This window comes from Neofelis nebulosa, chromosome 6, assembly GCF_028018385.1.
Source record: "Neofelis nebulosa isolate mNeoNeb1 chromosome 6, mNeoNeb1.pri, whole genome shotgun sequence".
In the NCBI taxonomy this organism is placed as follows: Eukaryota; Metazoa; Chordata; class Mammalia; order Carnivora; family Felidae; genus Neofelis; species Neofelis nebulosa.
Genome location: NC_080787.1, coordinates 121,775,374 through 121,798,335, shown reverse-complemented (window position 1 = coordinate 121,798,335; position 22,962 = coordinate 121,775,374). Strand labels below are relative to the sequence as shown.

General features: G+C 42.0%; 2 protein-coding genes across 27 annotated transcripts in view; one reads left to right on the top strand and one right to left on the bottom strand.

Annotated features, from left to right (window-relative positions):
- The window catches only part of EPB41L2 (erythrocyte membrane protein band 4.1 like 2), a 220,619-nt gene extending 204,262 nt beyond the window's left edge, over positions 1-16,357 (top strand). For all 26 annotated transcript variants that reach the window (XM_058735273.1, XM_058735271.1, XM_058735264.1 and 23 more), the window contains one exon: positions 15,107-16,357. The gene's annotated coding sequence lies outside the window, so the exon portion shown is untranslated. The remainder of the gene's footprint in view (positions 1-15,106) is intronic.
- The window catches only part of SMLR1 (small leucine rich protein 1), a 125,328-nt gene continuing 117,698 nt past the window's right edge, over positions 15,333-22,962 (bottom strand). The window contains 1 exon segment of the mRNA XM_058736170.1: positions 15,333-22,841. Coding sequence (XP_058592153.1) covers positions 22,753-22,841 — 89 coding nt within the window. The 3' untranslated portion in view covers positions 15,333-22,752.

Here is a 22,962-nt window from a genome sequence, read left to right as displayed (position 1 = left end):
GAAATGGGTAAATGTTCATAATTACGTTTGTATTAGGGTTTTAAAAGGTAGGTTTTTTGCATAGCACATATACCAAGTTGCTTTTTTGTTTTTAAAATGCTTTTACACTGATCGGTTAATGGATACATACCTCACAGGAATGCCGGTCACAGAATACACCTCATGGTCAGGCCAGGTGTCTTACACAGAAGTGATGGCTCCCATGCTTGCTCAAACTCCCCTCTGATGTTTTAGTTTATACTGAACTAATACGAAATGACCTATAACTTTCTCATTCTTACTGATCTTGATGGATTCTGGATTCTAATCCTTTGTTACGGATTTATGTGTTGCAGGTATCTTTGGGTTTGTGGTTTGTCTTTTATTTGAAGTAGAGGTCAATATAGTTAGTATATTGAATGTAGTTATTAATAGAGTTAATACAGTTTAATTTCCATGCTTTTCTTTATGGCTTATGCTCTTTCCATACCCTGAGGTGTTAAAGATACTATTGATCAAAGCATGTTAATGTTGCCTTCCATAGATCAATCCTTAATCCATAAGAAATCGGTTTTTCTGTGTGATAAGAAACAGTGATCGTTTGTTTCCTTTATAAGTACCAGCATTCCAGCCCTGTTTATTGAAGAGCCCATCCTTTCCCTCTCTAATCTGCAGGTCATGTATCAGTTTTCTTGTATACGTGGGGATGTTTCTTGTTACTTGTTTCCTGTGTCTATCTCTGCTCCAATGCCATACTGCCTCAATTATTATAGCTTTAAAATGAGTCTTGAAATCTGGTAGGATGTGTCTCCCAATTGTGTTTTTTTCGAGTGTCTTTATTCTGGGCTCCTGGCGTTCCATATAAATTTCAGAATCGGATTGTTGAGTTCTAAGATAATCCTATGGTATTTTAATTGGAACTGCACCCACTTCGTAGCTCAGTATGGTGAGAATTACATCTTTATGATATTAAATCTTCTTTCCCACAAACATAAAATATCTCTCTCCATTTATAGGTGTTCTTTGATGTCTTCCAACCAACTTGTGTTACTTTCTTACCCAAAAGAGCTCTTATGAATCTTCTCTAGCTGTTGCTGGTTTAGGAAGATACAATTGACTTTTCAATATTTGTCTTACAAGTTTTAATGTGAATTGGTCATATCAGTTATTCCTAGCACCTTTTACTCCTTTTTTTCAGTGGGTGCGTGTCCACACATGCACACGTGCGTGCACGCACACACACACACACAGCCTTTGAAGTTTGACTCTCAGAGGACCTCTTTGTAAGCAGCCTTGTGAAACAGATTTAGGAGGTTAAAATGTAAATTCACGTGTAAGGTGAGCAAACTAGGTAAATTTGGAAAGATTCATCCATCCATTCAAAAAAATCCTTAATGAGTACCAAAGTGTTCTAGGGTAGAGCTTAGGCACTGAGGATTCAAATTGGTAAACAAAACAAACATGGTCCCCTTCCTCGGGAAGGATCCGCTCCAGGAAGGGAGGTGCAAATATGAGCAAACAAAATGTAATTGCAGATGTGCTCACTGCTCTAAGGAAGTAATGCAGTAGGAGAGAGCCAAATATTGTAAATTTAACCTTTTACTTGAGAAACCGAGTTTGAGTGAAATCTGAAGGACAAATCGGAGTTACCTGTGTCTGCAGCCATCTAAGCATCCCCACCCCCCGCTGGCTGCAGTTTGTTCTTGAACACTATCCCTTGCCTGGTGCCTGTCGGGGCTGAGAGGAGGAGTGTGTCTGAACCCCTCCAGCTGCTCTCCACCTGCCCTGCCAGGATCCCACAGAGGCAGCCAGGTGGGCAGAGGCAAAGAGCAGGACCAGAAAAGAAGAAATAACTACTGATGATATATCTGCCCCATCTCCCTTTCTCAGACGCAAGCAGCTCTCCTCCTGATCTGACCCGACCTCTTCCTTTAGAGTAGCTCTGAGCTTTTGATCAAGCATTGAAAGTAGGGGAGAGGGGAGCAAACAGAAGATGGTGAAAGAGGAACCCGCAGAGGGCTGAACCTCCCGAGGCCGGCACTCGGCTGCAGGTTGGGCGGCTGTGAGGCAGAGAGGAGTGAGCACGGTCTGGGAAGAAGGGAAACACGCAACGCATGGGGGACTTCACTACTTCTCTGTAACTTTTTATTTTTATGTTGTGTTAAGGACAACTCCCTCCTGCCATTTTATCCTAAATGCATGTTTCCGATCCCTCAAATGGACACAAAATGTTAATGGCCTTGTCACCACTAGACTGGTGCTCCCTGACTGTCCTGATGAGGAGGAAGAGTCCCACTGGATGGTTTGGTCTGTGTGGCCTCAAAAGAATGAGCCCCAGGAGGGGGAGCTCGTGACTTTGCCTCAGCTGGCACCATGACCTCTCTCAGCCCAGACTTCAAACAAGTCCCTGTGGCTCCTGGAATAATCCCTCATGTAGGATAAAAAGCAGACAATGCCTCCTTCTCTTCTGAAAGCAGTGAGCAGCCAGAGGAGGAAATGATGGAGGAGCAGCCTCTCGTCCATTCATTCGTTTTACTCGCTTGTTTTCTTGTTTGTTACACCAGATCTATGGAACGCCCTTTGGGTATCCCCGAATGTGTACCATGGACTCTGAAATCAAACAAGTTCCGCATTCACAATAAATCATTATAGCAAAAGAGGGTCTCTAGTTTGAAGATATGTTCTGAGCTGAGTTTGGCGGGAACAAAAATCGGTGCATGAGGATGGGGCTTCTCACCTGAGCCTCCAAGAAAGTCGGAATAGCTGGATGAAGAAAGGCACGGAAGAGGCCATTCCAGGCAAGATCTGGTACTGTGAACCTGACCCTCTACAAAGGATACACCATCAGGCACAGCTGGGTTGCAGGACACGTGTAGGAAGGAGAGTGATGGAAGGTGAGGGGGTGCAGAGAGGAGGAGGCCCAAACATAGAGGGTCTTATGAGCCACACTAAAGAGGCTAAGCTTTATCCAGAGAAGAAGGTGTGCCTCATGTATTTGAGAGATGGTAAGGAGATAGAGGCTTCTGACTTGGTGACTGCACGGGGATATGGAGGTTAGTGAGTTGGGAAGATTGAGCAGGGGAGAATCCCATGTTTCTGGCTTGAGCCAATGAGTTGATGGTGGTACCTGTAATTTCATTTATTCATGGGATACGTGTGTTATTTCCATATGTCATGTGCAGTATGGCCAGTCTTCTTGGCTAGCTGTCTTTTTTTTTTTTTTTTTTTTTTAACATTTATTTATTATTGAGACACAGAAAACACAGAGTGTGAGCAGGGGAGGGGAAGAGAGAGGAGGAGACACAGAATCTGAAGCAGGCTCCAGGCTCTGAGCTGCCAGCACAGAGCCCGACGAGGGGCTCAAACTCACAAACCGCAAAAACGTGACCTGAGCCGAAGCCAGTCACTTAACCAGCTGAGCCACCCAGGCGCCCCTTGGCTTAGCTATCTTAAAGCAAGGTGTATTTTTTGTTCTTGGTACTGTAGGAGAGAGCACCTGCCTTAGGCATTCTGGAGGGAGTTTGGCAGTGAATTTGTAAGGCCCTGTCTTACACACACGCCCACAGCAGGGTTATTTGGAAATTTACCGGGTGGTCTGTTTGTTAAGAGGAAATATAGCATAGCAGATCTTCTGGGTTCAAATCTATCTCCTAGGTGTGTGACCTGTGTGGGCTCTTTCACTTTTCTGTGTATCTGTTCTGCCACGTGTGAACTGAGGATGGTAATAGAATATACAAAAGAGTTTGCTTCCAAGGCACGTTGTAAAAACTTTTTGTAGCCTTTAGAGTCAGCTTTGAACCCTTCTTGATCTTAGGAATAAAATAAAAATTGGAATATTCTACCCCAGACATGTTGAGTTTGAGCTGCACGTGAGAGGTCTACGTGCACGTGGAGAGGTCCAGGAAGTTGCCAGGAGCTTTGAGAGAAATCACAACAGGCTTTGAGCAGGAGGGGGAGGCCTGAAGGTCATGTGAATGTGTGCTCTAGTGAGGAAGCCTTTGGTTTGAGTGACCTGAGCCGGGTCAGAGGGGATGTAACAGGAGGAGAGGGGAAAAGTAGGAAGACTACGAGGACAAAAGGGTGTCATGAAAGCTGCAGAAGAGAACTCCAAGAAGGAGAGAGTAAGTATTAAATATGGCAAAGAAATTAAGTGGACATGTCCTCTGCACTCGTTGGTATGAAATCAGCCTGGGGATTTGTCACAGCTGCCTCAGTCCGGTAGTGAAATGGAGCCCTGTAACAGGTTGAGGACATAGGGATTTCGCATGGAGAGTGCTTTCAAGAAGCTGACAACACAGTGATCGGGCCTTTGGCTTTTCTGTGCACTTGTTGTCCAAGAAGATGGAGAGCACTGTACCGGGTTTCACAGAGCCACCAGAACTAGCGCTGGGATTACCCCAAACCCGGTAAATCCATCCTTCCTTTGAGGTAGACCTTGAGTCCCAATCTCCCTCCCACATTAAATAACTCTAAGTTAGTGCTGTTGCTTCCTGTGCTGTTGGGCATCCATGAATACTGATTTCTAAATAAGATCATGTTGCATCCAAGCTCACCTTTCAGAGTCAGGGTGATATTCAGGATTTCAAAATGAACTCGAAAGCCAAACAGGAAATTAGCATTCATTATCTAACTGACTTGACAGGAGAGAAGAGCCACATTGGCTGAACTGGTAGCCAAACTGAGTTCTAGCTAATTGCATGTGGGCCCTGATGGGCATCACTCTGTTTTTAAAAGGGGAAGCACAAACCCATTGACTTCCAGATGACTGTTTCCAGTTCAGGAGCCAGGAGTTCTTCCAGCATATCAACTGTGTTGCATTTTCATTTTATTCCCTTTGCCTCATTTGTGCTAGTCTCATACCTAAAATTAGCATTAGTTTTCAGTGTAGATTAATCAAACCTAACATGAAGATTTGTACAGAGACTTCGAAAGCCATTTTGGACTTCGTGGCTTTCAGGCACGGCCAGTTTTCACTTTGCAGTGCTGTGGAATGTTGCATTTAACATTTAAAGCCGGCAGGTGCTATCAAGGAGTCAGCTCCAATAGACTTGAACTGCCCAACGGAAGAGGCACTGGACACCACTGCTGTTGTGCATTCGTTAGCGCCTGGTAGCCACTAATTTCCCAGGGTTTGCCCTTGGACAGAATTACTATTCACTATTGTTTTTGAAGATGAAATGATCTTTATTGGTTTTTTTTTTTTCCTGGTAATAATAGAGGCAATTATAAGTTTTTAAAAAAGGAGGGATAGCAGAAAATGCAAGTGACCCATAATTCCCCCGCTCCTGGAGGTCGATAATTCCCTTTCACAGTGTGTCTGTGTGAACACGTACACAGTCACACATTCCCACCTCTATTTGTGTAGGCTCCTACTGTTGACTCTGTTATATAGCCTGTTTGTCCCCCCTCCACTTAACGGTACATTGCAGATAACCTTCCTTGCCATTATCTCATCGTTTTTCAATAGCCACTGAATGGATGCGTGAGGGGTTTACGTGACACCTGTTGATGGGCATTTAGGTTATTCCTCTGTTTTCACAGTTAAACACAGCTGCAAAGATGACACTTGTGTGTACATTTTGGGGGCATGAACTTCATTGTTTTCTAAGTGCAAATGTTTTTAGAATTCTGCTTAGAGTTGGTGTGCCACCCAGGGTTTCGTTTCTTTTCTTTTTTTTTAATTTTTAAAAATGTTTTACATTGAGGGAGAGAGAGACAGAGCATCAGCAGGGGAGGAGCAGAGAGAGAGAGGGAGACACAGAATCCAAAGCAGACTCCAGGCTCTGAACTGTCAGCACAGAGCTCAACGCGGGGCTCGAATTCACAAACCACTAGATCATGACCTGATCCGAAGTCAGACGCTTTACTGACTGAGCCACCCAGGCGCCCCACAATGGTTTCTTTTGGGCATATTGCCTGCAATTAAAGATTGTAAAACATTTAAGAAATCTTTGCCAATCTGGTGAGGAAAGAGCATTTGCCCCCCCCTCCTTTTTTTAATTATGTATTTCTTTTCTTTTTTTTTTTTAATTGCTAGTGAAGCTAAAATACACATACACCTCACAATTTTCATTTCTTTGAGTTGCCAGTTTTTTCCCCTTTTTCTGTTCAGGTGTTTATTATCTCTTACAGATTTATTAAGGCTATTAACCTCTTAGTCACAAATACTGCATATTTTTTCCAGTTTTTCATTATTGAGAATTAAAAATAGCCCCAAAGGGGTGGGGAGGCTGAGGCAAAATTGGCAAATTAGAGTCATGAAGGTGATACCCAAAGTTTTGTTTTGTTTTTTGGCCCAAACAGTATTTTTTTAGAACTTGGATTAATGGTGCTTAAAATGGGAAGGCTTTGAACAACTTCAGAAACATGAGAAACTCTGCTGCCTGTCATGGCGGCAAAGGCTGAGGAGGCACTGCCCCCCTCAGATGAGGGGAGAGCTCTGGGTCCCCAGCGGCTCTTCATGCTGAGGCCCTTGGTACCCAGTCTCGCTACTGATGTGTTCAGCCGCCGGCCTCTGAGGAGGTGGCCCTGACATTGTGCCTTTATTATACCCGAGACAAGGGCGCATTGAAGAGTATGAAAGTTAAAAGAATATTCAATCTTAAACTGCTTATAGAGCATCTTCTCTCAACCCCCCCTCCTTTTTAAATGAGGAACTAGAATCCTAGAGAATAAAGTAATTTGCAAAGGTCATTTCTACTCAGGAATCCTAAATGCCGTCCATGTGTAGAGCTAAGTATAGTTTCATCTGTCTGAATAACTTCTCCCATGTTAGTCATCCCAGATACTGTTTTTTAAAAATGTAAATTTGTGGGTGGCATTAGGAGAGAATTTTGCTATGGTAACCGATGAGTGTGAGTGCGTGCGTGCGTGTGTTTTAGATACTCCCGACCCCATGAGAATTACATTCAGTGACTTATTGGCCCTATGTTGATGTAACGCTTATGGATGAAAATAGTTCCGTTAGCCTTAGAGCAAGTGGGAATCTCGATTTGTCCAGTACGATAGCCAGTACTCACATGTGGCTACTTAAAATATGAAAAATACTTCCCACTTGATGTACTGTCAGTACAAAATAACATACTGGATTCTGAAGATGTGGGGGAAAATGTAAACTAATAGTAAGCTAGAGAGTTGGGTCTAGAGATGAATTCTTTTGATTCCCACTAACCTTCCTGTTTAAAGAAAATGCAAAATAAATACTTAGTAAGTAAGTTCTGTTCGTATATGCTTTCAAAGGTTTTTTTTTTCCCTAAAAGATATAAGGGGTTTTGATACTGTTTTTTTAAGTGCAACTTTTATTTGATGCCACAGAGAAATGTTTTCTCATCTCCTTGTCTTAATGAACCTAATATTGATACAGGCCTAGCTAGAATACCAGATACTGAGTATATCCTTTCTCTAGTCCACTTGTAATTTATTTTATTTTATTTTTTTTAATTTTTTTTTTCAACATTTTTTATTTATTTTTGGGACAGAGAGAGACAGAGCATGAACGGGGAGGGGCAGAGAGAGAGGGAGACACAGAATCGGAAACAGGCTCCAGGCTCCGAGCCATCAGCCCAGAGCCTGACGCGGGGCTCGAACTCACGGACCGCGAGATCGTGACCTGGCTGAAGTCGGACGCTTAACCGACTGCGCCACCCAGGCGCCCTAGTCCACTTGTAATTTAAACGAAGCTTTAAGATTTTGTAAAATGCTTTCACATCAAGTTCCCACAAGATTTAAACTTAGCAGAGTGAACCAGAAGATCTTATTCCAGCTTTCGGGCCAAATACTAACTACTCTTAGAAATCTTTGTCAGAGCTTGAAAGATTTAGGAAAGCCAGGTTCTTAAAGAAGGCAGAGTCCTCCCAAGATATTATAGGTGTAGTTATTTAACAAAAGAGAACAGAAGAAGGAAACCAGTTTTCCCCCCCTCCCGAACCCCTGCTCTTCAGGCTTGCCTTGCAGATCCGTCCCTGTTATATTCACTCGTGGATTCACCAGTGGGTACCATTGTGAAAGGACCACGTTCGAAGCACTATGATAGTTGTTGTGACAAGGAGGTAAAAGCATAGGAACGCGAATGCTAATAATATAGAGAGTAAAAAATAGTGTTTTAAGAGTAGCCTTCATAAAGGGCTGTGAAAGTTGACCGGAGGAGAGAGAGTTTCTGATGGGCATTTCTGAGAAGACCTCCCTGAAAAGGCAACAGGGAAGCCACTCTGTGCAGAGTGCTGGGGAGGATTCGAACAGATGGAGGCGAGCAGAGAGGAAAGAGCATGTGGAGAAGCAATGGTATGGTATCAGGAAGAGCAAATCCTACACGTGGGCGTGTGTTGAGGTCTCCGCAGACCTGGAAAGACTTGTCAACGGCAAATTGCAGATGGAAGGTCCTGACCTTGCGTGTCAGTACCTCAGATTAGACTTTGCTGTGTAGGTCATCTGCATAGGGTACGTGAGTAGGGGAAGGGCATGTTCGGCACTGTTCTTCAGGAAGGTCAAATCCCTCAGGAGAGTGTGGGGTTGACTGAAAGCATGCTAGATTAGGTGAAGCATCCTATAAGGGAACCATTACATCGGTTCGAGCAATTATTAACAGGGAAACCGACACGGTCTTCAGTGTCTGTCTTCAAGAGTAGAACAGAACTTAAGGTGGAACCAAACCCAACAAAATTTGAAGTCTCCTCTATGAAAATCTATAAAAATAATACTGGCTAACATTCATTGGTTGCCTGCTCTGTGCCCCGCTTTGTCTGAGAACTGTGCCAACTAGTTTGAGAACTAGTTCTTACGGCTATTTTAGGTGTCGACGAGGACACACGGAGGCCTAGAGAGGTTAAGTCTCTCACCTAAGTCACACAGATGGTGAGTGACAGAGCTCAACTGACCCACGGTCAGTCTGAACCCACACTACATGCTGCTTTGCAGAAGGCTTCATGACGGGAATCTTTCAAATAACAGACTCCCACCAATGTACTTGAAACATGATTCATTTTAGAAAAATTTTGTGCAAAAGGTCTTTGAGGTTGCAGCTATGATACAAAGCTAAGTGAATAAGTAAATCCATATTTTATAAAATAACAGTGTTTAAAAATGAGGTAAAATTGATGTTTTCATTTGACAGGATGTTCTGAAATTGCTGTGTGGTAGTAATTCTTTAATAGGGACTTGAATGTGTCAAGTATAAAGATTCCAATAGAAAAATTACTGTGGGTTTTAGGGGCGCCTGGGTGGCTCAGTTGTTTTAAGCATCTGACTCTTGCTCTCAAGTCAGGTCATGATCTCATGGTTTGGGAGTTAGAGACCCATGTCAGGCTCTGTGCTGACAGTGCAGAGCCTGCTTGGGATTCTGTCTCTCTCCCTCTCTCTCTGCTACCTCTCCTGCTCACGCTTCCTCCCTCCCTCTCTCTCAAAAATAAATATTAAAAAAATTTACTGTTAGCTTTAAAGAAAACTCCATTAACTGGCCTGCTGGCATCCCTAATATCACTCCCTTACTGTCCTCAAAGGTAAGGGAGTGTAATTGGCTCAAAGCCTAAAGAGAGCTTTGGCCATTTACAGTGTGGAAGGAAAGAAGGTGCTCTTCCTGACACCTCCCTCTGGAACGGGAATGAGTTGTGCGCGAAAGTCAGGCGTGGGTTTTTGTTTTGTTTTGTTTTTAACAAATGGAAATTTGGAGAAAGCATCTCAAAGTTGACTCTTGAAAGCAAAAATACTTAAGTAAATCGATGTGATTTTAGCAAACTCTGAACTTTTGTCTTTGAAGTGAAGTTGTGTTAGCGTGTACGTTATCAAGCGCAATATAGTTGGCACTCAGAAGAGACAGAGATGGGGGTGGAAGGCAACCAGGTCCAAGACCTGAAGGTGAGACCAGAGTCTCCCGGGGGCCACTGGAGAGCCTCTTGAAGTGAGGGGCACCATAGCAGCATTAGTATGTTCAGGCAAAGCAGGTGAAGCAAAGTTATTTCCCTGAACTATTTGTTGAACAGGTGCTGACCTGTTGACCATTTGACCAAAAAGGAAAAACAACAACAATAACACAAACAACAACAGTAGATTTAATTTTTCCTTCTAAATTCAGCAAGCACACAGATATCCACGAGAGAAGGAAACAGTGATAGGTTAGGGACAGCAGAGGCTACACAAGCAATTTCTAAGGTTAATGGTCCTCAGACACTTTACTCTCTTAAATATTACCAAAGAACCCAAAGAGCTTTTGTCGAAGTGAAGTATATCTACCAAAATTCACCCTAGTAAAAATCAAGATTATTGAAATTTACCACATTACAAATTAAACAGAACAAATGTAAAATATTTATTAAAATAGCTCAAAATAATCACTTAGTGAAAGAAGCGTGTCTGAAAGGCTACAGGTAGTGTGTGGTTCCAATGATATGAAATCCTGGAAGAGGCACAATGAGTGAGACACTAAAAACAGTGGTGGCCACTGATCTCATAAGAGTCTTTAAATATTGGGAAGCTGTCAAGCTCATGGTGGCTGGACTAGTTTTCCAAAATCCCAGTTTCACCTCAAAGCTTGAATTTTATCACCAGCCACAAGTATCGTCCATTGTTTTCCTTGAAATGACAGACAGGCTCACCTCATTTTCAAGAAAATGCCTGCCAAATTGAATAACATGGTTTGCCGTCCAGTAATTCTCAAATAAAAAAGGTGGTTATGAAAAAGCAGCCTCTTCAATTCACAATCCAAGCAGGACTTGTTTTCTCTAGACATCCACCGTCCATCTGTATGCCGCAGGAGTGTTCTATGCCCATTTTCCATTTCATTCCACAGAATGTTAAAAAGACAGGAACTCGGCGGTTGAGATGTAAGACAGTAATTTTATTTTCTGTGTTTCATCAAGGACATCCTTAAGTGAAGCTGCCTGCTGCCTTACCTTCTTTGCTTCTATGTCACCGAGAGTGCGCGGTGGTAACAGACAGTGACTTTGGTACAGTTTGGTAGCACTGCTTTGACCTGTGTGTCATGATGCCAACAGGGGCACTCACCCTTGTGTCACTATCAGTGAAAATGTCCATTCCCCGGAAATGGCAACTAATGGCTCAGTGTGATTATGAAATGGCTTTGACTTCATTACCACCCCCACCCCACCCCCCCCCACCCACCCACCCCCCCCCCCCCCCGCCAAAACGTCTCTCCCTCAGGATCTGCAGACTTGGAGAACTGGTCGGTCTGCATCATAGTGGTGCTATAAACATTGTGAGCATTGGCTGTTCCCTGGGTTAACCGAATAGAACTTCTCCTACTTTTTTGGCTCTAGGACCCCTCTTAGAATGAAAATTCAGTTTAAAAATTAAAATCAAATATTCAAATTAAAGACCAAGGAAGATGGTTTAGCATCAGTAATAACTGAAATCCATAAACTATTGTATTTAAAGCTGAACGTTACACCTGGGTGCATGGACCACATTTTTATTTAGGAAAGAGTTGGATTATCTCTTACATAAATATTTTACTCATGTTTTCAAGATCTCTGGCTGTACTACTGCTCTATTGTAATTGAATCTTAATCCGAAGCTAAATGTTATGGTTTCTTGCATTATTTTAATTATTTTGGATAAAACCCACATTTTTGCATGTTTATTGAGAGTCCCCTTCAGATGAGTGCTTTACCACTTACAGGCAGTATTTCTAGTGGTTTGGGTCAAATACTCTTTCACAAGTGCACATTTGCAGTTTACCGAATCTGTTTCTGGAATAGAGCATGCTCATGTTTGAAACCCCTGTGTGAGAGCCCCTGTCTCTGGAAACTCTGAGGTTGTGCTTTTCAGATGCAGCGATAAAACCCCTGTGCTTGAATTTGGCTGATTTCCCACTGTTCGTCAGGCACATTAAGATAAATTTGACTGTTTGGAACCCTCTGTGAGGACTTAAGGTGGAATAGGCAACTGGTACATATCCTTGAAGCATTTGGATATAGAGTTAGATCTGTGATTAGATGAGGCAGCCACCTTGACCTGTTCCCACTCTGGCCCAAAGAGGGGGACAGAGGCTAGGGGAACTGCACTGTAGTAGTCAGTAACGCTCACTGACATTGTATATAGTCTAGGGGTGGGAAACTAAAGCATGGAAACAGTGGTTTGGGCTTCTGTTTTGTTTACTTGACCAAAACTCTAATACATAATGTATAATTCATATACTTCAATGCTTTGATCCGATCCAAACTCAAGGTGACCATTATGATATTGCCAAAAGGGGCAAAGATAATAATTAATGCCAGCGATTAATGCCTGTCAATCTGTTGACAAAATAAGGTATCCAGACTATTGTGAAAGAGAGAGAATTCAAGCTTAAAAAAAAAAAAAAAAAAAAAAAAAGAGTTCTTGTAGGAAGCCCTTGTATGAAGAACCAGGGCCTAGTTTTCAGTTTGATTGGGATGGGTAATAAATCATTTAGAGCTAAAATGTAGTCTGTTAAAAAGTCAGCTATGAAGGTTTTTTTTCCTCTCTCACAGATACATGCCAGAAGAACAGAAAAAAATTTAAATGTCTGATGCTTGTGTATCAGTGGCGTTGGTGATTCCATCCTTTTCTCCTTCTTTGTTCAAAAGCTTAGATGTTTACTACTTGCAGGAATCTATTTCCATATATGTTTAAGTACAGGAAGCAGTCAGAAAAAGATAGGTGGATGTGTCAATTATAAACTTCATACAATAAATCACTCCCTATTCACCCAGAACAGTGAGAAACTGGGATGTTCTGCAATACTGAATATCTGATTAGCTCAGAGTTCCATTTGATTTACTGCTTCTTAAGGAATGGGGAAAAGAATGCATTTAACATTAAAATTACAATAAGTGTAATTTTCTATCCTTCTGAAAACTGTTTGGAATTCTAAGAGTGTGTTGAGGTTGTCATTTGTAATACTTATTACCAGAAGAGGAAATTGGTTTGTTTTACTTTATAGTGGTTTGATTGCAAATAAATGAAAGTAAATGACATTTGAGTTTACATGAGTAACTATGTCTTTTTCTCTACATATATTTCAATAAACATTGAAGCTCTTTGAAATCAAGATCTCTCATTCAATTCCTATATACGCCTAGATTCCTGTTTACTTGTCTGCTAATGACTTTGAAACAAGCTTAATTTTAGCTTTCTTTTCGAAATTGAAATTTTTATATTTGGTGAAAACAGATTCAGTGGAGTAACATGACATGGAACGTAGAGGAAATGGAGAATCGGAGCTTAAACCTCACTCTTTCTGTAGGTTTCCAGGCACTGGTGACATGAGAGGTTCACTTTCTATAACCTGAGCTGGGCGGAGTGGCAGCTGGCTTCAAGAAGCAATGCATATTCACTAAGCAAGAAGAACAGAGCAACCAGCTCGCAAAGATCAAGGACAGATAGTGTGACTGAAGGTCACAGATAACTCCCAGTTCCAATTTGATTGGTAGTTTTATCTATTCCCTCTCACCAGCCCTCAAGTTTCTGTTCATAATTACTAACCTAAAAAAGGATGACTTTGTGTTTTCTCCATTGATGTGCCCCCCTCCCCTGCCCAACCTGGAATCGAGCAAAGTCCTAATGAGTAATGAAATAGCCAAAAGCAGACAACAGGTGGGAGACAGTGAATTTGATTAATCTATCCTGTGTAATCAAGAGGCTAGAATAATACATATGATAAATCTCAGTAGTGGGGAGTTTTTCCATTAAAACAAGACAATTTTACCAAGACAAGGGGGTGTGCATTCTAACTGACTTTGAGGCCATATCTCTTGGAAAGGACCTTAATTACCACTCTCCACTGTCCTCTGTAATCACCTACCTTTTGCCAAAACTTCCAACCAAGCTGGAGTAGAAAGTGAAAAATTGCCTTCTCAAAACGCTTTTCACTCTTGGGGCTAATGCACCATCCTTACTTTTTGTCTATCTCCCTATCCACTCCTTTTTTAGTCCTCTCTTCTACCCGCCCCCCCCCCGCCCCTTTGATTATGGGCTTCCCCGGGACTCGTCTCTCATTTTTCCTTATATTTGCAAAGACTAGTTCACCTGCCAGTTTTACTTACCCTTTGTGCCAACCTGCAAATCCACATCCGTGGTCCTAAGACCTCACCTGCGCCTTACACCTTTCATTCTCCCTCTGCTTTTGAGGTCCCAGACTCCAAACCTGATGGTGCTCTCTGGTACTTTCTTCCCAGACACCACCCTCTGATTGTACTCCAGCGGGGGTACCTCCCAGTCCGCTCTGCACTTGGTTTCTGTGGCACTCACATCCCCATCAGCCAGCAGGCATACCTGGCCTTCCTGTCTCTCTCCTCCCCACCTGTAGCCTGTCCCTCACACTGAAGCTTCAGCGAGGTTGTCAGAACCAAAATCAGGCCATCTCAAGCCTTCCTCAAAACCAGCCGCCTCCTCTCCTGGGCTTGTCCTGCCCTCAGTGGACCCGCCACTCACCCCCTGGCTCTCTGACCTGTCTTCTGCCTCTTGCTCTCTACTCTGGATCATCACAGCACACTGAGAGCTGTTCGTTCATCTGAACGTGCTTCCTGAATTCATTTTTTTTTTTTTTTTTTGTCAAATCAATTTTGTACTTGTCAGCCGGGTATTAAAAACTAGACCTAATATTTTTTACCTGACCTGCCGTTACTTACTTTATTATCACTTATCCCCAGTAATGTCCATTTTCTCACTCTCCTGTTCCTCATTCATTCTCGCGACCCCTTCTGCCCCCTTACTCTGCATACCCCCCTGAACACCATCTCATTTCCTGACCTCTTTCCCCATTCTGTTCTCCCACCTGAAGCACTGTTTCTGTTCACTCCAAAGAAGTCAGAATGGACTTTGTTTTTCCTCCTTCCTTGAATCTAGCTTTGAAGTCTACATGGGTTTCTCCTTTATGGATTTTTAATGTATGAATTACCTGTTTTATAACTAAGTCTTTTTGTGTGTGTTCTTAGTTGCCGGTTGTTTTCGGTGCGCAGTCAGTTCCCCACACAGTGTAAGGCCTCCTCAGGGTGGAGTAAGTCCTTAGTGCTGGTCTTCTGGAAAACATGCTGTGTATTGTAGAATTAGGTAGTAACTGTTGGTTACTTAATTTGGAATTGGATGGAATGTTAATTTTTTTTTTCAAGTCTCTGTCTTTGGAATATTTAACACTTGTCCCTTTTTTTCCTCCTAGAAATGCATTTTTTTAAACAACATTCAACTTTGTGAACCTGAAGAATTTTGACCATTCCAAGTCTTAATGCCACACCACTACTCCAGCGAATTTATACTACGACTGGTAACCATGACCAGGAGCCGGAAGAATTAAAATGCCAACGACCAAACCTTACCTTAACAGCTCTGGTCTATACTGTTCCCTCTCATTTTAATACATTATTTTGTTTTATAACCACTTCTAAATATTCTTTTTTTTTTCTCTTAATTAGGGAGTTTTGTTTTTGTTTTCCCGTTTGCTTTGTGTACAACTACCTGCTTTTTAATCGCTCATTTTGATCAAATGATAGTGAACAAAGCCAGCCCAAGCTGGTAAGGTGCCGTTCACTTGAACAGGTGCTGTTGTGCAAAAAGGAAACTCAGTGACTAATTTCAATAGCGGCTTTCCTATCTTCCAGATTCTTCCCATTGAATTCTCACAGGAAATATTTACAGATTTTCAGATGCAGTCAATATACTGTACGAAGAGATATTAATACAGATTAGAAGCATTTCTTACATCTTGAAAATTTTCTAATGTTTGAGAATTTCACTGGGGATATTTTTTATATTGAACCCTGTTGACTTTCCAGTCCTCTGACTTTGGGCCGGAAAAGTAAAAAGTCAGAGAATGTCCAGACTGGAGAATTACCAACAAATTCACTGACCACGCACTGTGTTGAGAGACCCTGTCGCACCACAGTGCCAATGCTTCTCAGACACGTGCTCTTTGGCAGCATTCCAGAAACAGGAGGGAGGAAGAAGAGAAAATGGTGGCTTCCCTTCTGCTAAAATATGCAGGCAGCTTAAAACCTTAGTGCTTTCTTTCTTAACATGTCCAAATTTCAGTACTTTCCATTATTTGAACACACTTGTGTAGAACACTTGCTTTGTATTAAACCTCCTTGTCTACTTGTAAAACTGACCTTTTGTTATGGAGCAGGTATGTCTCTTTCAGACAGTTGGATGATTCACACGAGGTTGAGGACACCGGGGAGAGAAGCAGGGGCTGTGGTGGTTTTTTGATGGTTGTGAGGAAGCTGTACCATTTACCAGCAGACACCAGAGACCTGATAGGGACCTATTAACTGTATTGAACGTTTTTTCCTTTGCTTTTGACCCTATGTATAGTTATGATGCCAGATTAGATTTATAGCAGCTTCAAGTTGTATTAAATGGTATTTTGCTTTCTGTAATACTGTTATAAAATAAAGTTTGTTTATTCTCTGAACTTGTCACTTCTCTTTGGGAAAAAAAAAAACCATTTCAAAAAAAATTTTTTTAATGTTTTTATTTATTTTTGAGAGAGAGAGAGCATTAGTGGGAAGAGGCTCAGAGGCTCCAGGCTCTGAGCTGTCAGCACAGAGCCCAACGCGGGGCTTGAACTCACAAACTGCAAGATCATGACCTGAGCCAAAGGTGGACATTTAACCGACTGAGCCACCCAGGCACCCCAGTCACTTCTCTTTTTATAAGGGTTTAAAAAATAAACTGGAGTGTTGTTTTCAGCAAAAGTCTACTATGTTATGAAATGTCGCTTTTGTCACTCGGATCTTTTATAATCTGCTGCTGCCGCCAGCATCACTGATTTGAAATGAATAAAGCAGCATCAAAAGTTTGGAAATCCGTTGTTTAGAGTGCCAGATCCCTCCTGCCTGCTTACACGATCCACCCTAGCTTTTACAGATTCTCCAAGGGATAATTTTGCTTCTTTTCTTTGTGTATTTCTTGTTTTTAGAAAATATTTTAGCTGTACCATCGGACTCCTCCTCGTGTTTTTTCCTCCTGTCCAGTGGGCTTTAATGTCTCAGGCGGGATATGGGTTTTGCCAAGGGGCGGTGTCTGTGTTAAATCGGGGTGGCTCATTGTGAAACTTTTGCCGAGACACATCAAATGCTGAGTTTTCTTCTAAACACTGAAGACATTCTACAGCAAATGACCAACAGGGTACATTCTGTTTTAAAATATTATGTAGAATTTCTCTCTCTAGTCATTTGAAGTGAGCGTGTTAAATACAATTTGCATAACCGTCTTCTTTGGGATCTGTTCCCACTGAATTCCCTCTCACCTTGTGAAAGGTCTTTCTCACCTCTGCAGAATTATTACAGAAACGGCTCTTCTCTAGAGAAGCCGATCTCAGCAAGCCAAGCCTCTGAGGCATTACGGAACCAAATGTGGTTTTGTGAAAATATTTCGCATCAGAAAGCTTGCATATATAATGTTCACATTCAAAGCAGAGGTTGGATTTACCAGAGTCTGAGAACCATATCTGTCCATACTCCCAGTGATAATTGCACAGATAGGAAGTGTCTACGGCAGCTCCAGTGAATAAGATACGCAGTGTTTGAGTCAAGGCTTAGTTTTATTCAGCTGAGATTGGAAGGACAGGGTTTGGGGTCCCAGAGAGACTTCTAGAGCATCTGTGGGGCTTAACCCAAAAAGTAGCTGGGAACAGTGTTGATAAGTAATGCCATGTAGTTGCAACGGCAAGGCTGTTGTTCTTAATATTTTGCATTAATACTAGAAAATACTTCTCAGGATATTATAATTTTGTTCATAAACTGAGTTTTCAAAACCCCAGATAGAAAGAATGTTAGAATGATAGAATAAGAAAGCAGGTCAGCAAGGTTCACTGAGGTGAAACGTCCAGGTGCTAATTGTTTATCTTCAAAGCAATATAATTTTAGAATAGTAAGTATTCTTTTTAGTTGTGTGGGTTTTTTTATTGGTGCCATTTTACATAAGTCTTATAGCAATCCGGTGTGGAATGCAGCAAACAGCAGTGCATTTTCCAGAGGCCACAGCTGGATAGAAAATAAGGTTATATTTTAGATGTGTAGAGTCGATAGATGTTTGGTATTTCACTATCAAGAGTAGCTCCTATTTTCCTTTAAGAGATGTTGTACTCACTGCATAGACCACAGTTCATGGAATAACTAACACCAGGGCTCCGGCAATGAAACCGACTGTAGCCATAACTACTACCCGCACGGACTTCATTAAGTGTTTCCACTTATTTATGAACACAATTATTTGATATCTGAACACCTAATTGAGCATTTATAGGTAGGAAGAGTGAGTTGTGGTTTAGATGAAACCAGATTGCCCATGAGTAGATAATTGCTAAAGGCAGGTGTTGGTAAGTAAGGGTTTATAATATCATTCTGTTAAAAGTTGAAAAAAAAAATCCCCTAAAGCCCCATAATTTTTTTAAAAAGTTCTCTCCTCATGTATTGTTAGAGAAGAATGCATTGTTCTTCATTGTATGGTGTCCCTGTAAGTTTCCACCTGTCTTCCACATTTGCAGGAGAGACTAGGACATGTGAACATTACGGCTGAGACAGTAACAGGGAATATTCCTTGGTTAATTTTACAGATGTCAAAATGGACTTGGACGGATCCTTGCATGCACCCGTTCATGTTCTTGCTGGGATTAGGCTATTGTGTGGCATTGGCTCCAGAAGAGTACAGGCCAGCTGGCAAATCCTAGGTGCCACACTCCTGACCCTTAGCCACGGGGTCAAACACAACGACCCTATATATAGTTATGGTGCCATATTAGATTTATAGCAGGTTATATAAAATGATACTTTGCTTCTAACACCAAGGCCTCAGAATCCTGCAGATAGACCTTTGAATCCCCTACTCAGTAACAACCTTGTGACTTTAATGAAGGCACTTAAGTGTCTCTGAAGTGAAGGTACTAATAGGTCTCAGTGCAGGGATATTCTGATGGTTAGATGAAATCAAAATGTATACAATGCCCCATAGAGCTCCTAGATCAATACTGCCCTCAAAACATGGCAGTCATTGTGAATAATAAGAGTACCATGAGGTAATCCACTACTGGCAAATTTATGGAAGATCATGCCAATCTGAGCTGTGTCCTGAGGGCTTCTCCTAGAATTCTGTTTTATCATAGGGTTGACAAGTCTATTGAGAAGGTTTTGGCTTTGAAGATATGTAGACCTCACTTCCTGAGAGCCCCACAATGTCAAGGATCTCTTATGGTCTACTCATTGTCTACCATGTGGAGGCAGCTAGGGTTGCTGGGGTAAGAGGCAGCACAGATCCTTGAACACTCTGGCGGCAGGCTTCCTAACCACAGACCCCTGGACAGATTTCAAGGGGCTGAATTGCCCCCCAAATATATGCAAAATTGTGAGTAGATGCATGTTTCTTGGGAATAAATTCCTGGCTTTCATCAAATTCTCAAAAGGCTGCTTTATTATCTAAATAAAAGTTTGGAACCTCTGCTCTTAATAATCTGAGTTTGGGAATGTGGGTTTAAATCATTAAAAAAAACAACAGTGGAAAGAATATTTTAAATTCCCAATCTGTTTGGTGTTAATTATCAATAAAGTACTTTGAATGCATGTTTTCTGTTACGTTCTTTTTTCACTCATTTGCCAGGGCAAATACCATTGTGTAAATTCTGATAAACTCAGACGTCTCTTCCAGTGAGCACACTAATTATAAAGTCAGCAAAAATCTCAAAAGAATTTGCTCTAAAAATCCTGTTTCTAAAGTCAGATAATTAATTTCCAAAATGTGTTTTAACAGTTACAAATTCTGGGAGCGCCTGGGTGGCTCATTCGGTTAAGGATCCAACTCTTGATCTCGGCTCAGGTTATGATCTCACAGTTTGTGAGTTCAAGCCCCACGTCAGGCTCTGCGCTGGCAGCACAGAACCTGCTTGGGATTTTGTCTCTCTCTCTCTCTCTCTCTCTCTCTCTCTCTCTCTCTCTCTCTCTGCCTGCCACCCCCCTCAAAATAAAAAAAAATAGTAATGATTTCTGATTTCGGAGACACCGTGTTGCCAAAGAACTTAAGATTTTCAAGGAAGAGTTATTTTTGGTGTATGGGAGTGTGTTCTAGATTTTCTAATTGCTGCTAAGTTAGTCTGGAAAATAGTAGAGGCTGTTACCTGGTCAGATAAATTATAAGTTTGCTTTTCAAAGGTTGCAAATAACATTTCAGGGAATGTAGTATGTGTCCTTCCTTGCCCAATTTTCTGTTTTATCAGTTTGTAAAGGTTCGAGATGGGGAGGAATACTCATGGATTTCAGTTTCCCTGCACTGTTAGAGAGGTAGAAAGGTAGTATTCACAGCTTTATTAAAAAAAAAAAAAATTCTTTGGTTAATTTTCATTGAATGACAACAGAGTATTATTTTATTGAAGGTCTTATGTTGAGAAAATCACTGGGAATTCTTTCAGGTACTGGAACATTAGAAATAAGAGTAGGAGCCATTGAGAAAGCACTTAGGGGCCCCTCGTGAGAGGCTTTGGAGCACAGGAGGGGACAGAATATAGGATAATTTAAGGAGAAAGCAGCCTGGTCTAGGTGGCAGGAGCCATGCATAGGAGCCACAGGAGTCCAAACCAGAATAAGACCTTAAACTCTGGACTCAGTCTAGAGAGCAAGGGCATGACCGCAGCTGGCCGTGTTCCATGCAGGATTTCACAAATTGAGTAGCAGTGCCTTCAAGCAGATTATAGGAAACCCTGGGACTTGGTCTTTCCATGAGAAAACTATAACATGTTTCTCTTTCTCGTTACATATAAAAAACATGAAGCTACTCAGGATTTCATTGGAAATTGCTCTCAACAGCAACAAAAGAAATGGGTCTTGCTTTAAACTACCTGGTTATGCCGATCACTGAAAACATGTACGTTTGGAGCTCCTCTGTTACTGCAGGAGCTGGAATGATTTTCCCTGGGAAGGCAGAGGTGGTGGACTATGACATCCACCAGAACCAAAAACCAGCCTTCCCTCTGTTTCCAGAAGAGGATGGAGCCACCCCCGGTGGCCGAACCACAGATTTGGCTGGCAGCTGGGAATACGCTACATCCCTTCACGCCTTCTGTTCAAGAAAGCATTTTTACATAATCTGATTTCCATCAGGGGCTAAAAAGAGATCCCTCCCAGAACGGATAGAATATTATTATTCCTTCCATATGGCACGAACACTGTTATTTTAAATTACCACAGTCTGAAAGCCGCAGCAGACAGCTCCATTGTAATCAAATGCAATAAAACACAGAAATGAGTGTCTTCCAACACTTGAGTTTCACATTATACAAGAAGTGCGAATGGAGGCTAATGACTTTGGATGCGTGTGAGGAATTTGGAGCAGGGAGGGGTGGGGAGCTAAGAAAACCAGACCAGTCGTGTATTGTTGCTTTTGGTCATTCACACAATCTGCTGTAAGATTGTATGTCGCCACACAAGCTGGTGCATTTCTTCCAGGTGGCCAAACTCATTACGTTTTATAAAGTGAGTCACCCTAATAGCCTGTTAGATTCACATGCAATGATTGGAATATAACCGGACCCACACTTAGGACACGGGAAGCATCTTTTGTTGATGTTAACCAGAAAACTGCAGAGAGCACAACAGTAATCACAATCTATTTTTAACCACCACTTTGTTTTTAGTTATCTGCATTGGCTCGTTGGGGCTCCCCCTGAAAAAAGAACTCTGCTAGTGAAATGTTGACTTCTTTCTGCATTTAGAAATAGTTCCTTGATGTTTTGGTTTTAAAGGCAAATACTTGAGTTATTCTCCATCTGAGCTACATGAAGGTTCTGTTCTTCCCGTTTCCCAACAGCACGTTGCCAGTATCTCCAAGTCATTTTTTGCTGAAATCCGCATTCATGGGTGATCCATACCAAGCATGGAGAGACTCTGCTGATTTTGTGGGTTGTGACAAGGATGATGTGATTTGTGAAGGCAGCTGGGAAAGGGAGAGAAGCAAACTCGGGGCCGGAAATGCTGTCTGAAAGAACACTATTTAAGACTTGTCACATGGTCTAAACGGAGGAAGTGGGAGTGCTCTCGCAAAGGGAATCCACAGAGCTCTCCGGGCACTCGTCTTTTGCTATCCATTTGCTGTCTACCAGAATTTCTTCATCTGTAAAGTCAGAATAATGTATGCTTCTATGGGATTATGTAATAAGGATACTTCAGAATTTTATTTCAAGGTGTGTTTGGCTGGCTCAGTCAGTAGGGCAAGTGACTCTTGATCTTGGGGTTGTAAGTTCGAGCCCCACATTGAGCATAGATTACTTACGTAAAATATTTTACAAAAGAATTTTATTTTAAAACTAGTGCCCATCACGGGTGCCTGGGTGGTTCAGTTGGTTAAGCGTCTGACTTCAGCTCAGGTCATGATCTCACGGTTTGTGGATTCGGGCCCCGTGTCGGGCTCTGTGCTGACAGTTCAGATCCTGGAACCTGCTTCAGATTCCGTGTCTCCTTCTCTCTCTGCCCCTCCCACACTCGTGTTCTGTCTCTCTGTCTCAGAAATAAACAAAAATATTTTAAAAAATGAAAAAGAGTTCCCATCAGAGTGGACCTAGTCCTATAAAAGGTAAAAAAATTGCAAAATGTCCAGTCGACATCCAAGCAAATCATATTCTTTGTACTCTCTGATGAACTGCTATTGACTGAGTCTCGTGGTTGTCACCCTGGATAATAGCTGCCACTTTTCAATGTGGTTAAGAATAAGCCTCTTAGTATTCTTTCTGTTTTTGCTGTTGTTTGAGTTTATTAACTTACTTTATTAGCTAAGCCGCTGACCAGTAGAAATTCACTGTGTTTTAGCCATTGACCGGTCCCCAAGTCACCTTCGTTTCGTTCTCTGGTACTGGGAAGAGCCAGCCCTGCGTTTGTATTGGTGATGACTGGTGGTCTGGGACAATTCTTCATTCACTGGAAGGAAAACTATCAGTTAGTACTTTGGAGACAAAGTACAACTCCTAAGTGGTTGTTGGCCAGCATTTCTGCCAGGTCCCCAAGGCCGGGTCCCCAAGGCTGGGTCCCCACAGCAAGG